General features: G+C 39.1%; 1 protein-coding gene across 1 annotated transcript in view; it reads right to left on the bottom strand.

Moving 5' to 3' along the window:
- Positions 1-18,133, bottom strand: part of LOC114645620 (VPS10 domain-containing receptor SorCS1) — a 1,182,623-nt gene that overhangs the window by 240,681 nt on the left and 923,809 nt on the right. The window contains 1 exon segment of the mRNA XM_051922161.1: positions 870-934. Within this exon segment, the coding sequence (XP_051778121.1) occupies positions 870-934 (65 nt within the window).

The raw sequence follows: 18,133 nt of genomic DNA, 5'->3' as shown, positions 1-18,133 counted from the left end.
TCCCATTTTTTATGTTAGATCAATCCGAGTACAAATAAAAATCTGTTTTGAAAATAAAAATCATAACAGGAATGAATAAATGTTCCACTATAATGTTTATGTATATTTTATTAAAACAGAATGGAACGGCTACACAACAGACAAGCTGTTCATTGATGATTTTAAATACAGTACATAGTCATTGATAAACCATTCCTAAACATATTCATAGCTATCCAAAAATCTACTTGAGCATTCACAGTATCCACATTATAAAAAATAAAAAACTAATTATAGACAGTGGAATTAATAAGAAAATCATAATCAAAAACAGCATGATTACTTACACCAATGACAATGTAATGGGAAAACATCTTTTGACCTGCTATACCTTTCTTTTAGATAAAAGGACACTTCTATTATAACTGACTGTGGACCCCCAGAGGTTTATTTTCACCTGGGATGCTGCTGACTAAATTTTTTGTTTTCCTCTTCTCCATTTGCAACTGGCCATAGTATATCAATTAATTAATTGACAGATAGTGCTGAGCTCCATGTTTGTTATTCCCCCTGAAACTGCTCTGAGTTCCTGTGTTTAAGCAAATCTGTTTTTTTATGTATTATTTAATTAGTAATTTGTAACGTTTGTAATTACATTGATCAGTGTACTTGTCACAGCACTCAGAGCCTTCAATCAGTGTAGTACGCTCTACAAAAATAAACCGAATTGAACCATTAGTATTTTTCCACATTATTTGCAGACTCATATGATTTTTTCATTAAGAGACTCCAGGTTCACAAAAAATATATTGATGATTCTTTGACTCATTCTTGTAAAGCTGCGACTGGTTGGAATTTCAATATAAATGTATATGCATATATGTACTTACGCCCCTCTGCTGTGCTTGTCTCCAGATGAATTAGATCTGGCTCCTTATCTAACCCTTCTGCAGACCTAAAGAAAAGAAAATAACACAGAAGTATTTGGTTTAGAGGAACATGAATTAAGCCTTATCTGAGCATAATAACCAATTGAAATTCACGTGGCTGTTATAGATATTAATTAAGATGTAATCATGTTATGATTAAAAGTGCGTTTGATTTTTACATTGTACAAATCGTTTAACGCAACTAATGGATTGAAACAAAATTTATAAAAGCAGTTTCTTGAAAAGCTGAGGTAACCTTTCTTATAACCTGGAGCACTTTTAGTACAAAGTCATCTTTTTTACCAAAAACACAAAAATTCTTAGGAAATAAATTAATTCCCGTATGGGTGTGGGTAAATTATTTTTGGATGACATTAATAGTTGAAACTACAGAAGCTGAGAGAGGACGTTATTTTTTAAAATTGTTTCCTCGAGGTAACGGACTAATTTTATCAAGATCTCGATAAAACAAAAGATCTTGTTTTCTCGAAATTATGAAATAATTGTATCTAACATGTAATGGTTAGCTTATTGAAGCCACATCCTGTTTGAAATGGCAGAAGAGCAGAACTGTATTGATCAGTGCCTCACATTTTTGTTCAATCAAGGGTTGATGCAGGCTGAAATATCTATGCCTTAGCTTAGAAAATAATAACATTAGTGTCCGTCATTTAAGAAGACGGTTAGCAAGACTTCAGCTGTATAGGTGCTGCAACACACACACACACACACACACATCCAAACATGCACAGCCAATTCACAGTCATCAGTTACCCTAACTGGAGAAAACCCCAGACAAACACTGCGAGGAAGCACAAATTGCACATGGAAAATGACAATGCATGTGATTTATAAATATGGTGCTTCATTCATGAGGAAGCATTGCTAACTGCAGAAGCATGTATTTTATTTCTATAGTGAATAAACCTTATTATAAACTTGACCTCAATTAGCATAATTAAGTATTCGTATACATGCTGTATGATTTTTTGAATGTTATGTAATTGCTAGAGTAAATAGCCATACATGCCTGCAGCCATTTTATTATCATTGTTCACACAATCTGCTGATGATCTGGTATGGGTGCAAGACGCCATGGAGCCAAACTAGCCCTCCTTCTGCAGTGATTCTGTGAGAGTCAACTTTAAGTTTTAATTTTTTCAGCGCAAACTAAAACAATTGATTGAGGACTAATTTAACACTGTGTGATCAAAAGTAGCATCGCACAGGACTCAGTCTGTTTCATTTAATTAATTAAGTTTGCTCATAACATCTTTTGTATTAACTGCTGAATAGTTTGTTTTAGGGCAGCACAGTGGTGTAGTTATTAGTGTTGCCACCTCAATTCTCCTGAGTCCTGGATTTGAATCTAATATTGGGCTGATGTCTGTGTAGTGTTTTACACATTCTTCGCATATGCATGTGAGCTTTCCTCTGAGTATTCTAGTTTTTCCTCCCAAATCCTCAAAGATGTGTGTTTTAAGTTAGTTGGGTAGTAGTGTGGGTTTGTGCATAAATTGGGTTGATGCCTGCCTGGTGGTATCACTGCATACTTTTGAGTAACCGGATTGGTCAGTTTGGCTTTGGTGTGATTGGTCAATTTGGCTTTGATGATGTAATCGAGAAAGGAAATGCAAGTGTGAGATACACAAGGAGGAGTAAATATTTAGGGGCTGGGATGGATTCTGGAAGATAGGGGTATGGTTATGTCACAATGGAGTTATGCCAAGATGTTTCTTCAACTTTTGCCAAATCTGAAGAGCATATAAGTTAAAATAGGGAGGTGTGACTTTAGCTTTAGGGCAGTAAAGGGTAGAGCAAATGGGGATTTAGGAGACAATAGGGTATCATGATGGTAGATTTATGGAAGTATTTAACCAGCTCCAAACTGGTTGAATTTTATACGGCTAATGATGTAACTCTAGGTCTGGCACAGACACCCCACCCTCAGATATATCACAAATCAAAGTGGAGTGCTTAATGCAGGATCTCTTTCCATTCCAATGAAAGGCAGACAAAAGAGATCTAACTTCTGATCAATATTACTATGGGAGGGAATGGGGATGGAAAGAGCATGGCACTTACAAAATTAAAGACAGGAGCTTGTCACACACGTGTGATTAGGAGGCAGCTAAAGGGCCTGAATAATAATAGCTCCACGCCAGACCAGGGGGCAGCAAGGTGCACTGACTTCTCTTTCTCTCTCAATATTCTGCAGACCATCCACGGGAAATTCCGCACAATTCTGGCGCACATGATGATGTCACTACCGATCCCAACGACATCACTTCTGTTTTTATGGTGCATAGCATGACATCACTTCAAGTCCTAATGAAACCACTTCCAGTTCCAGTCCCGATGATGTCACTTCCTGCCTTGGGCTTTAAAGCCTCCATTTTTATAGCCTTAAATCAGTTCTGTTTAAGACTTAAACCTGAACACAACTCTTAAACCAAACCCATTTTGCAGCCAGGGCACAATATACAGGTGGCTGCCCCAAACCTTTTTGATATCTTCTGTCAATTCTTGTGACAAACTTTGTTCATTTTGATAATTGCCAATCTGTAATGAAAAGACAGTGGAAGAAAGGACAACGAGGAAATGGATCCCTTAGCACTTTTGAAAATATGATGGTAATTAGATGCTATAATGTCCTGAAGAAAAGAAGAAATTTTGATGACCAAATATTTCAATGAGTTAGCCAAAGAGACATACAATCTAAAAAAACGATTTATTACATAATCTGAAGGAGCACAGACTTTGTCCAGTTAATTTTATACTCAGACAGCGTTTTAATATGAACCAAATAAACCAAGGATGTGAGGGAGATCAGCAGGAGCATTACCATGAAAGAGCCAAATATTGCTGCCATATAAAGAGATTTTATGGAGAGAGCCATGCACTGCAATGGAGGTGATCGTTTCTAGACTGCAAACAGCAATAGCAAGGGGCTCAAATTAAATATTAAAAAGTAACAGAAAAAATGGAGAGCCCTGTCTGGCACTGTTCTGAATCTGAAATGTCTGTATGTTTAAAATGAAAACATAGTTGTGTGGACAGCTTAAATTTTCTAGTAGCAGTGTGTGAGGGTCTGATCTGACGTGGAGTGGCGTCATGTCCAAGATTGGTTCCTAAAACTAGCTTTCCAGAAAACCTTTACTAGAACAGATGAATTCTGGAAAATAAAAAATAAATAAAATAGAAATGGAATCCTACATTCTGTCTTATCACACATAAGCTACTTCTTATAGATATGATATCGTTGAGGTCCTGTCCCCTCTCTGACCCTAGACTGAATTAAGAGGGTTTGAGAATGTATTGTACCTGTATATATTGTCATTATTTCCTCCTCTTCCTCCTTTTAATGCAAGGGCTGGTAGCACAAGAGAAACCCAGAATAAGGAATGAGGGCTTGTGATGCTGAAAAGTATGTTCTCTCAGGAGAAGAAGAACATAACCCAATAAGGTCACCAGATGCATGAGGTAGAATGACTGCCAAATGACAGCAATTAGAATACCAGAGTATACATCTATTCTGATCACATGACCTAAAGACATCTGATAAAAGGAAGAACCAAAAGTGATTTATTCAGTTCATGTCTGCACTGTACAACAAACAGATGTCCACTGTGCCAAGGTGGAAACAATGACTGTCTAAATTCATTGAGGAGGATTTAAAAGGAAACCCTAAAGGACCAAGTAAGAACTTAAATCTTTAAAAATGGCAACTGTTGTCGGAACAAAAGAGAACAATTATTTTCCTTATGGCGCTTCATCTGACTTGTTCTGAAAGGAAAAAAAATCCTTTTCTGATTACGGAATGGCTAAAGTGTGACTTCCTTTCATGGATTGCTGAGTTCCCCACACTGGTCATGGTACATAAATAATGTCAATTTTCTTCCATTTAAATTAAAAAAAAACATTTTTCCAAGTATTGTGGCTTAATGTTATGTTAGAACTTGAACAAATCACTTCCCCTGCTTGAACTTCCACAGAAGTTAACATGCAGGGTGCACTATGATCTTTTACTTTCAAAATTCTGTTGGAAGACATTCACTATAGAAAGGTGCTGTGGAAAATATGGAATGTTTGATTTGAGGCATCTCTGTCATTTTTTTTATTACTTTTAAAAAGGAAATCTGAACTCAATGCAATATTTATTACAAGTAGAGTACGAAAGAGTTACCCTGAGCCTCAAGTAAAACACAAAAACGCAAAGATAAACGACGGTTGGCACTCCCTTCACATGGATGTATCTCACAGAACAAGTGAATTAAACATATGTCGGAAGGCTCTTTAAAATTAAAGTTATTTTTGGGCCAATGCCAGATGTTTTTAAGTACAAAAGTTGTTTTTTTTGGCTTTGCTACACAGAAACTTTGTTCTTCAGCCTGTGAAACATCCTTTACAGTGCCTGATGTGCTTTCTTGTGTCATTTTTAAACACTTCTAAGAAAGTTGAAAAATGAGGCTTACAGCTAAAGCCGTTATGTGTGCTCAAGCTGAACACAAAGTGCCTAAAAATAAAACAATGCTGTGTACTGTTTTATAGTAGATGCTAAAAAGAAATATTTTCATGATCAATACGTACAACGTAAGTGAAGTCTGTCCTGGCAGCATCAGGCATGATATCTAAGCTAACCCAGTACTGGACTCTGGTCCATCACAAGGTACATTTGCAGGCCACACATCTGCATCAGGAGAGATAATCTATAAAGCATGATTCTGGACTGTGGGAGGAAGCCTGATTCAAAGGATCAGCAATGGAACCCAAGTCTCTGAGACTATGAGGCTGTGGTGCTAACCGCTGAGCCATTCCATATTTCAATTTCAAATAGAAAAACATTCACTGAAGCTATGAAGGTGAAACAGTCCATTCAAGACACATGCTATTCTTGAAAATCAATCTCCCCCTAACACATTAGCCATTTATAGAACCTGCTTGCATAAAGAAGGACTTTGGCTTTATTTAAAATCTTGTAGTAGTGGCAACATCATCTGAAGGTGCCACAGTTCTCTTTGCATTTGTTGAAATGGATGGCAGATATTAATCTTCTTCTGTCTTTTGCTTTGACTTAATGCCATCATGTCCTGAAATGTGTCTGATTGTATTTGTCAGATTGTAAATTCATGAAGCGACTCACTGTTGCGGGTGCTCAGTGAGTTATTGTCTGAAACAGATCCGTTTGCTTTCCAAAACTTCTCACCTTTTTCAATATGAAATAATGAATTTTCAAAAATGTTCAAAATTGCGTGTCCTCAACTTGCTTCTTTATTATACATGTTATTTATTTCTGACCATTGGCATAGCCGGAGGTTTGGTTATATGGATTTGAACTACAGCTATAAGTATATTTTTTGACAGTTTCAATTGATTAATCATAGACAAAATTAGGATTCAGGTTCATGTTTCTGACTAAATAAATAAATCTAAAATAAATAAGTAAATATTATTAATAATCAAACGCGCACTGTTATTTATGCTTTAAATAGCTTTACGAAGCATATATTACTTTTACATACTCGTGCATAGCATAACATAACTTTCTCAGACATGGCTACTCCATTTCAGGGCTGTGTAGGCCTATCCCAGCAACACTGGGTACAAGCAGGAAAATGTAGTGGACAGGACATCAGTCTAAGGCACTGCCCACAGGGCAAACAGGGCCCATCTGATATCATCACAAAATCTAACCTGCATGTCTTTGTGGGAAGAGAACCTCTGCAGATACAAGGAGAATGTGAAAGCTTCACACATGCTATTATCGGGAGCAGGATTCTATCCCAGGACATTGGCTCCATAAGGGGGCAGCATTACCCACTAATCCACTGAATTACCTCTATGCCAACATATAAAAATATTTTAGCTTTTAGCTTGCACTACAAATATGTATGCTCTATCAAAAATGATCTATAAAGTGTATAACCTGCACTTCTCAAAATAACAGCATCCAAAAAGAAATGACTACACAACATGGAGCTGAAGGTTGAACACAAAGTCTTTTATTTGACCACAAACTGAACATAGAAAGAGGGCCAAGAAGCTTTTTTGGGATGTCTGAATCACTTAATAAACTAATCTGTGCCAACATTTTCACCTTGAATGATAAAGGACAGTGACCACGACACCCTCCTGTCTATCTGTCTGTTTTATTTTACATTTGAGTACTATCTGGTTGGAAATCATCAAGCCAAGTCCTTGGAGTTTTTCTCCAAAGTAAGTCAACCAGACATAACTGAAGACCTAAGAACTCAGTAACTTCCTCTTAATCCTGTTTTCACTTTTGCACCAGAGATTCTTATTTTATCCACTGCCGCCTTGAGGTTGTGGTCAAGCTAAATTCTCTTTTTTCTGTAATGTTTGACTGTCTTTTGGGGTTGGTGTCTCTGTGTTCTAATGAAGGACTGGCAGTTAACAAAGTTTGAGATATACCGTGCCTATAAAAAGTTTTCACATTTTATTGTTATTCAAAACTGAATCAATTTAATTAATTGTAATCAATTTAATTAATTGATTACAATTAATTAAATTGAATCAATTTAATTAATTATAATCAATTTCATTTAATTTTAATTTGGCCTTGATAAACAGAAAAAGAAATCTTTAATGTCAAAGTGAAAACAGATCTCTGCAAAGTGATTTAAATTAATTACAAATATAAAACACAAAAAATATTATTCCCCTGTAATAAAACACTCCTAAATCATCACTGGTGAAGCTCATTGGTTTCAGAGGACACAGAATTAGCTGAATGGAGAGCATCCGTCTAGGGCAGGGGTCTCCAACAGGTTGCTTACGAGCTACCGGTAGCTCGCAACCCCTTTCCAAGTAGCTCACCAAAGGGTTAATGAATCCTACATAAATCTGAAAACTTGATTAGTCAAATTAGGGGTGGGTGATCTTTCCAAAATATCATATCATGATCCACAATCTGAATTGCAATCTCTCTTTTCAATGTGGCATACACTTAAGAAAATATCCAGACTCAAACTCATCAAGACCTAAGTAACACCTTATTTTAAATATCAAACAAAGTTGAATTCAATTGTTCTCTCGTTTGCTAGTTAAGCGGGGGTAAGGAACACGCCCCAAGGCTGTAGCGTGAGTGAGGAGGGACACGCCCCTGCTCCCCTCTGCCCGCTGCGTCTCTCGGATTCGCTCAAATAAATCGGTACCGCAAGTGAACTATGATACATAACGAAATGAGAGAAGTCGCAAATTCTGCTGGAATGTTCAAGCAAGTTATAGAAAAAACCCGATCTAAATCCGTTAAGTAGTTCTCTCATGAAAAGCGGGCAGACATACAGACAGACAGACCTTGGATTTTATATATTATATATTCGCAAACCTTCAAAATAATGTGCCGTTAAAGTCTCAACAGCATTCTCAGCATTTCTGGAGCTTAGTAGAGCCAGATAACTATAAGAATCTTCACCAAGCAGCTCTGAAAATGTCTGCTTTGTTTGGGTCTCCATACCTCTGTGAGTCGGCCTTTTCTGACATGAATGTCATGAAATCAAAGTTCAGAACAAGACTGACAGATGAACATTTAAATGACTCCTTAAGTGTGAACCTAACTGGCTACACTCCACCATACACCTGCCTCTGTTGTTGACTCCATGCAGTGCCAGTCATCTCACTAACTAAAAAACACATCACACATACAACTAGACATGTGAATACTCTTGTGAAGTGAAACAGTGACATATAACAAAATGACAAATGAATAAGTCATATCTGTATATTTGTAATTGCATTGTTTTGTTTTGACAGCATTCATGTTTTAATTCAATAGTGTGGGATACACTACAAAATGCATACAGACATACAAAATGCACTTACGGGTGAACTAAATGTATTTTGTGATGTTTTAATGCAAAATGTGAATTGTGGACACCAACATTTTGTAAATGTTCAGGCAAAACAAGCTTATTCAGTTTGTTTGGGTTGAAATAAGATATGAGAATAAACATTAGAAAACATGAGTAGCTCTCTGCCATTTTCATTTTGTAAAAGTAGCTCTCGGGGGAAAAAGGTAGGAGACCCCTGGTCTAGGGTTTCAGTTGATTGTAGTCTAAATGGTCCTGTATATGAAAGAGCCAACTTGTGGGGAGTCAGTTTGATGGTCTAACCTATACAACGAATGCAAAAAGAACACACCAAGCAATTCAGTGAAAAGGTGACTGAAAAGCACAAATCAGGGGATGGAGACAAGAAAATGTCCAAGTCACTGAATATCCCACGGAATCGAGTTAAATCAGTCATTAAGAAATGGAAAGAGTACGGCACAGCTGTAAATCTGCCTAGAACAGACTGTGTTGCCTAGGAGCTTAGCCAGTTTCAGCTTAATGGGAGAGTGGCAAAGAGAAAGTCACTGTTAAAATAAAAAAAAAAAACAAATGCACATGACATTTCAGCTGGAGTTTGTCAGAAACCTCATGGGAGACTCTGAAGTTACCAGGAACAAAGTTCTGTAGTCTGATGAGACCAAAATTGGGCTTTTTTTCTATCAGACTAAATGCGATGTTTGAACGCTGCCCATTATCAGAAACATACCATCTCTCCGTGAAGCATGCTGGTGGCAGCATCATGTTGTGAGAATGCTTCTCTGCATTGGGTAATGGAAAACTTGTTAAGATAGAGGGGAAATGCAGCAAAATCCTGAAGGAAAACCTGATGTAGTCTTTAAGAACCTTAAGAGAAGATTTGCTTACGAGCAAGACAACAACCTTAAGACTCACGATCACCATACATCCTGGCTTAGCTAAAAGAAGTTTTGTGAAGAAGAATGGGAAAATCTGCAGTGTTCAGATGTTCAAAGCTGATAGACAGAGATCTGTGCCTACAGACTGTCATGGGTGACAAAGGTACTTCTACTAAATTCTGACATAAAGGGGATAAATACTTACACGATCAATTATTTTGTTTTATATCTTTAATTAATTAGACTACTTTGTACAGACATACTTTTAATTTGACATTAAAGAGTCATCAGTGTCAAAAAAGCCAAATTAAACCCATTGTGACTTAATGTTACGTAAAAATAAAAGGTGAAAACATTCAAGGAGTTAATACCCTCTCAAAACATCAAAATCTCAAGAGAAATAATTATACAACCTTTTATATGAACACAAACTGGCTATAGAAGGAGAGTCAAAAAGCTTTTAGGAGGACTGCATCAACTGACTTAATTTGTCCCAACATTTTTAGAATAGTTATAACATTAGAACAATATTACACGAGAACAGGCCATTCAGCACAACAAAACTTGCTAGTTCTATCTACGTAATTCTACTAAAAGAACATCAAGTCGAGTTTTGAAAATCCCTAAAGTCTTACTGTCTACCACGCTACTTGGTAGCTTACTCCAAGTGTCTATAAAGGGAAGTGACCACCATGCCTTGCTATCTCTCTGTTTTATTTAACATTTAAATACAATCCTGTTGGAAACTGTCAAACCTGAGATCTTTCCTCCTAGGTAGGTCAACAAGTCTTAACTGAAGCACTAAGAACTTGGCAACAGTCAAGAAACAGTCATAATCCTGTTTTCACTCTTGTACCTGAGATTCTTGTTTTAATCAGTGTCTCCTGAAAGCTTGTATTCTCTTCCAGACATTAAACCAGACTGAAAGTCAAGCTAAGTGTTATATACTGATTAAAAAAAAATGAAAGGAATACTTTGTAGTCAGAGTATAGCATCAAGTCAATGAAACTTCTGGGTTATTGATCTGGTCAGTTAAGTAGGAGAGGGGGTTGTTAATCAGTTTCAGCTGCTTTGGTGTTAATGAAATTAACAACAGGTGCAATAGAGGGGCAACAATGAGATGACCCCCAAAACAGGAAGGGCAAGGAGGAACAGGATGAACACTGCCAGAGCCCTACAAAATGACCTCCAGCAGGCCACTGGTGTGAATGTCTCTGACCAAACAATCACAAACAGACTTCATGAGGGTGGCCTGAGGGCCCAACGTCCTCTAGTGGGTTCTGTGCTCACTGTCCAGCACCATGTAACTCGATTGGCATTTGCCATAGAATACCAGAATTGGCACGTCCACCACTTGCGCCCTGTGCTTTTCACAGATGAGAGCAGGTTCACCCTGAGCACATGTGACAGACGTGAAACGGTCTGGAAAAGCCATGGAGAATGTTATGCTGCCTGTAACATCGTTCAGCATGACCGGTTTGGTGGTGGGTCAGTGATGGTCTGGGGAGGCATATCCATGGAAGGACACACAGACCTCTACAGGCTAGACAATGGCACCTTGACTGCCATTAGGTGTCGGGATGAAATCCTTGGACCCATTGTCAGACCCTATGCTGGTGCAGTGGGTCCTGGGTTCCTCCTGGTACACGACAATGCCCGGCTTCATGTGGTGAGAGTATGCAGGCAGTTCCTGGAGGATGAAGGAATTGATACCATTGACTAGCCCCCACGCTCACCTGACCTAAATCCAATGGAACACCTCTGGGACATTATGTTTCGGTCTATTCAACGCTGCCAGGTTGCACCTCAGACTGTCCAGGAGCTCAGTGATGCCCTGGTCCAGATCTGGGAGGAGATCCTCCAGGACACCATCCATTGTCTCATTAGGAGCACGTTGCCCGGCATTCATAAAAGCACATGGGGCCATACAAACTACAGAGTACGATTTGGAGTTGCTGCAATGAAATTTTGGCAAAGTGGACTAGCCTGCCACATTGTTTTTTTCACTTTCATTTTCGGGGTGTCTTTGAATTCAGCCCTCTGTACGTTGATAATTATCATTTCCATCAAACAATGTGGCCTCCTTTCGTTCCTAACACATTACCCAGTCCATATCAGTAGAGATATCCAGCAGGATTTTTTTTCCATTGAGATCTGATGTGTTTTCAAAGTGTTCCTTTAATTTTTTGAGCAGTTTATTTTCTGGAATGTTTGAATATCTTGATTGTTTTTTGGGGTGGATGCCTGTGTCTTTTAATGAAGGATTGGGCAAGTAAGGAGGGCTGTGATATAAACAATTATACCTTTCAAAAAGCTTGTGCACTTCTGTTAAAAATAAACAACTAAAATGGTGAATACAGTTTCTATCATTGTTATTATGTAATTATATAATAACTACTGAGTCTTTCTACATTGAGGATATCTACAGTTCATTCATTTGGTAAGAATGAAGTAAACATTGCTGGTACATTACAGAGATGAAAGAATAACACAAAAGGGTTGTGATGAACAGAGGACTAGTGCATGTGTGTGTTTGTGTGAAAGACGGTCACATGATGTCAGAGTCAGGCTTCAGAATGAGTTTCACTTAATTTCAGACTGGATTCCTCCCCTGGCTGTAGTTCAGATTCTTGTTTGATGTCTTTTGTTTTGTTTAAGCTTGTGTTATGTGCCTTGTGGGTGGTGCCGTGAGGGGTGGGGCCTCCTGCCTATCACTGCTATGGACTGTCATCAGTCCTATAAAGGCAGAGGCAACCCACAGTTTCTTGTGGTTCATCCAGATGCACTTGGGAGTTGCTGAGTGTTTATTATGATTCTATCGGTGTGATTTGCTTTTGTGATTTGTTGGATTTTTTTTACTTTTTTGTTCTGTTCTTGACCACTACTTGGATTTCAAATCGGGACTTTGTTTGCTTTTGCTGTTTCAGGTAAATTTCTTTTGTGCTTTGTGGAACATCTTGTTATTACAGAGCATTGTTGTGAAGAATAAATCTTTTTATTTATAATGATTCTGTGTTTGCTCTTGTTACTAGCCAGGTTACTCCCTCTAGTGGCCATTTTTTGAATCTTGCGCTTATGAACTCTTCGAGATTCACAACAAGTTTCAATTCCTCTGCTTGTCTTTGAATTCTTGTGACAGAAGACATATATAAAAATCAGTTTGCCTATCATCAAGAGCAGTGAAATGTGTCAGGAGAGATCTTTCATCTGAAAGACTTAGTCTTGTTTCTTGTGCAGGGTTTACAATCTGCCTTTTTTTACTTTATATATATAGCTCTTCACTTGTGATGATGAACTTTTGTAACTTATCCTACTACTCTTGTTCAGAAACAGTCCCTTGACTGATGATACTCGATTTTATTGACATCCTTTGGATAAAAGCGTCTGCTAAGCTAATAAATGTAAATGTCAGTGTAAATCTTCCAGTTTTACCAGTTTTAATGTCAGAATCCTTTATATCGGGGTGGTCAAACTCAGATCCTGGGGGGCATCGCTGGCTGCCGGTTTTTATTTCAGCCACTTTCTTAATTAGTAACCAGTTATCGCTGCTAATGGAGCAGAACTTGTTTTGCCTTAAGTTTATCTTAATTGCTTTCTGAGATTCACAGTTCTCACTTATTTATTTTATCCTTAATCAGTACACAAACAATAATGAGATGGAAAGCAAATCAAAGGATGACCAGCTAACTCGATCCCATTAACACCTATCTGTGTAAAATATTTGCAACCAAAAAGTCTAAGAAATATCGGTCTCCTCGGATGCATAAAATATTTTGAAGGTGCTCTCAAATAAAAGGAAAGTCAACAGTTTTATAAATTTCTTGTGTGGGAGGATGAGAATACTAACAAGTCAAAGAATTGTGTGTACGTGTGTGTGTGTTTGTTTTTATCATGAATTATCTTATAATTAAAAAAATTGTTTGAAGCAAAAGCAGAGGCCCTCCAGGACCTGATTTGGAGACCTATGAGATAGCGGGTCATCTGTTGGCTGACTTTCATTTCAGTATCATTTAGCTGCTTGTTAAGAAAAAAATAAACTGTTAGGGTTCTGAATCTTAAGAAGCCACTTAAAATAAAAGCAAAGGAAGTCTGTTCTATTAGCAGCAGTAATTGGATACTAATTAAGAAGGTGCCTAGAAAGAAAACCTGCATCTATCATGATCTGACTTGCAATTAAACATTTTCCTGCCAGTTCATTAGTCTTCTAATTTTCTCCTGACATTGTTTTTGAAAGTTTTGGAAACCAAGGAATGCACTGGTCACAGTTATTTTGTGTTTCAACAGATTTTTAACAATGTTAAACATCAATTTCATTTATCCTTTGCTGGAAGCCAGAATATATGATGTCATTAGTGCGACTATATTGAAGCCGAAATGTGCAATGGGACACTTTATCTTAAGACGAGCATACACTGTTTGATTTGACACGATTTTAAGACCAATTTCTGATTTTCCGAGTTAGGATCAATTTCTACTCCATCAGGAATGGTTTCATGTGCAGTATGAGAGGGGTTGCAAAGCCAGATTGCATCTTTCAATTGGGCTGTTGTTCTGTCCCTTCAGAAATTTTACTCTGCTGTCTTGGAGTGTGAGATGTCTCACAAGCCGAATTTCTGGGTTTGCCATTAGATTTTTTGAAAGTTACTGGGCAGCCACAGCAGTGACTGTGACAACAACAATAACAGTAGACATGGCACATGGACGGAGAACATTGAGGCCAGATTAACAGAGCGCAGGTATCAAAACTCACGCATATATGATGTATAGGGGCTGGATATTGTACAATTATCACATTGTCTAAATATCATAAAGCAATCTACATATATAATAGCCAAATACCACTGACTCACTCATCATGAAATCTCCCAAACTTTGACTTGAGACTTGAAATTTGGAATGTATGTTACCCTTGGCCCATAGGTGCTCGCTAAGATATGGTTTTAAAAATTTTGTGGTCTATGTGCAAAATTTCTTATAGTTTTTTAGCGCTTTCAGGAGAGAACTACTTAACGGATTTAGATCTTTTTTTTTTCTATAATTTGCTTGAACATTCCATTGATTTTATGACCTTCTCATCGAGCTAAGTATCATAGTTTGCTTGCGGTACTGATTTATTAGTGTAAATCCGAGAGAGACTCATCGGGCTGTGGGGCAGGGGGCAGGTCCCTCCTCACTCACGTGTCTGCCTTGGGGAGTAAACTTAACTCCGCTTAGTCAGAGAACAAGAGAACTACTTAACAGATTTAGATCTTTTTTTCTATAATTTGCTTGAGGTTGATTTTACGATTTCTCTCAAAATACTGTATGGATGGCTGGATGGATGTCCATCCATTTTCCAACCCGCTGAATCCGAACACAGGGTCACTTGGGTCTGCTGGAGCCAATCCCAGCCAACACAGGGCACAAGGCAGGAACCAATCCCAGGCAGGGTGCCAACCCACCGCAGGACACACACAAACACACCCACACACCAAGCACACACTAGGGCCAATTTAGAATCGCCAATCCACCTAACCTGCATGTCTTTGGACTGTGGGAGGAAACCGGAGTGCCCGGAGGAAACCCACGCAGACACGGGGAGAACATGCAAACTCCACGCAGGGAGGACCTGGGAAGCGAATCCAGGTCTCCTAACTGCAAGGCAGCAGCGCTACCCACTGCGCCACCGTGCCACCCCTGGATGGATGTCTTTATTTGTAATTTAGTGTTACATTAGTGAGTGTTTACCCCCCCCCCCCCCTTTAGGAATGGGTCTGTTTGAATTTTACGACAGAGTTGGGGGAGGATGTGCCGTAAACCAGTTTGGTGAGTGTTTCTCTGCTAAAGTCTTTCAACCCCTGCAAGAAAGCCATAAAGACATATGGCTTTGCAGGTGGTAGGTTTTAAGATGTTCTATTTCCCCCATTGGTCTGAAGTATGGCTGTTTGGAATTGGCTGGAATCAGAAGCTTTTAAGTACCATGATGTCCTATTGGCTGTAGGGGTTGGACAGAGAATCTATAAATCTGCTTGTTCAACGACATTCTCTCTCTCTTACTAACCTCTTATCATGAAGAAGCATATCTCTCTTACTAACCAACATATGATGAAGAAGCATCTCTCTTACCAAACTGATGAAGACCATCACACCATGAACTGAAGAAGACAACACAATGGAGAGCAAAACTCGGCAGCCATATTGAGGCAGGCAATGCAGCCTGTTCTGAAGAAAGCTGAATGATGATTTAACTAGAGACATTTTTAAGTACTGTAACTAACAAGTCTGTGTGCCGCCTGACACTACACATCACCATTTAGTCAGGTTGTATGGTTGCCAATATTCAAATGTACTTTGTATATAGTTATTATTTATGAATATTACAAATAACACATTATTTTATGTGTAACTTAACTCCTTCTTGTCTTTTTACTACACCTAATTGCCTATACATATAGAAGGGAAGGTGGGGATAAGTTATATACTATAATACCTTATAAACAGTGGTAAGTCTGTGAGATTAGGCATTCTGACAAAGGCTACATATTAATAATACAATAGGGGAAAGTAGAGCAATATATTACTCTACCAAGACAAAACAACTGTATTTAGTGTATTAATGTACAAGCACTCATAACATTTGGAGAAGAAAGTGAATTGAATTGAAAAGTACGTAGGAAATGCACTAAATACAGTAAAGCATTCAGTCAGGCCATGTCCCAATGGACCACTTATGGCCACACTGTTGAGGTTATAAGCTGAATGGCTGCTTTAATAGGAGCACTTACCTAAAAGTTAGATGGTCCCTTTTATGCCCTCATTGCATCCTGAATTTGCTGGGTCGTGGATTTACTACAATATAAAAAATTATAGTACAGGATATGAGCTCCTGTGTTGTGTGCATGTTCTCCTCATGTCTGTTTCTGATTTTTCTTCAGATGCTTCATTCTTTCTTCAACAGCTAACAGACCAGCATGTTAGTTTAAATGTGACACTCTGTGGGAGTCTGCACTAAGATGGACTGGTGCCTCATTCAGATAGATAGATAGATAGATAGATAGATACTTTATTAATCCCAGGGGGAAATTCACATACTCCAGCAGCAAAAAATATTAAATTAAAGAGTAATAAAAAAATGCAGGTAAAAAACAGACAATAACTTGAATAATGTTCAACGTTTACCCCCTCTGGTGGAATTGAAGAGTCGCATAGTTTGGGGGAGGAATGATCTTCTCAGTCTGTCAGTGGAGCAGGACAGTGACAGCAGTCTGTCGCTGAAACAGCTCCTCTGTCTGGAGATGACACTGTTTAATGGATGTAGTGGATTCTCCATAATTGATAGGAGCCTGCTGAGTGCCCGTTGCTCTGCTACGGATGTCAAACCGTCCAGCTCTATGCCAACAATATAGCCTGCCTTCCTCACCAGTTTGTCCAGGCGTGAGGCATCCTTCTTCTTAATGCTGCCTCCCCAGCACACCACTGCGTAGAAGAGGGCACTCGCCACAACCATCTGATAGAACATCTGCAGCATCTTACTGCAGATGTTGAAGGATGCCAGTCTTCTAAGGAAGTACAGGCGGCTCTGTCCTTTCTTGCACAGAGAATCAGTATTGGCAGTCCAGTCCAATTTATCATCCAGCTGCACTCCCAGGTATTTATAGGTCTGCACTCTCTGCACACAGTCACCTCTGATGATCACGGGGTCCATGAGGGGCCTGGGTCTCCTAAAATCCACCACCAGTTCCTTGGTTTTGCTGGTGTTCAGTTGTAGGTGGTTTAAGTCGCACCATTTAACAAAGTCCTTGATGAGGTTTCTATACTCCTCCTCCTGCCCACTCCTGATGCAGCCCACGATAGCAGTGTTGTCAGCAAACTTTTGCACGTGGCAGGACTCCGAGTTATATTGGAAGTCTGATGTATATAGGCTGAACAGGACCGGAGAAAGTACAGTCCCCTGCGGCGCTCCTGTGTTGCTGACCACAATGTCAGATCTGCAATTCCCGAGACGCACATACTGAGGTCTGTTTGTAAGATAGTCCACGATCCATGCCACTAGGTATGAATCTACTCCCATCTCTGTCATCTTGTCCCTAAGGAGCAGAGGTTGGATGGTGTTGAAGGCGCTAGAGAAGTCTAGAAACATAATTCTTACAGCGCCATTGCCTCTGTCCAAGTGGGAGAGGGATCGATGTAGCATATAGATGATGGCATCTTCCGCTCCCACCTTCTCCTGGTATGCGAACTGCAGAGGGTCGAGGGCATGTTGGACTTGTGGCCTCAGGTGGTGAAGCAGCAGCCGCTCCATGGTCTTCATCACATGTGATGTTAGAGCGACAGGCCGGAAGTCATTCAGCTCACCAGGACGTGATACCTTTGGGACTGGGGTGATGCAAGATGTTTTCCAAAGCCTCGGGACTTTCCCCTGTTCCAGGCTCAGGTTGAAGATGCGCTGTAGAGGACCCCCCAGCTCTGATGCACAGACCTTCAGCAGTCATGGCGATATTCCATCTGGACCTGCTGCTTTGCTGGCACGAAGTTTCCTCAG

Source organism: Erpetoichthys calabaricus, chromosome 2 (genome assembly GCF_900747795.2).
Source record: "Erpetoichthys calabaricus chromosome 2, fErpCal1.3, whole genome shotgun sequence".
NCBI lineage: Eukaryota > Metazoa > Chordata > Cladistia > Polypteriformes > Polypteridae > Erpetoichthys > Erpetoichthys calabaricus.
This window is presented reverse-complemented; position numbering and strand designations above follow the sequence as displayed.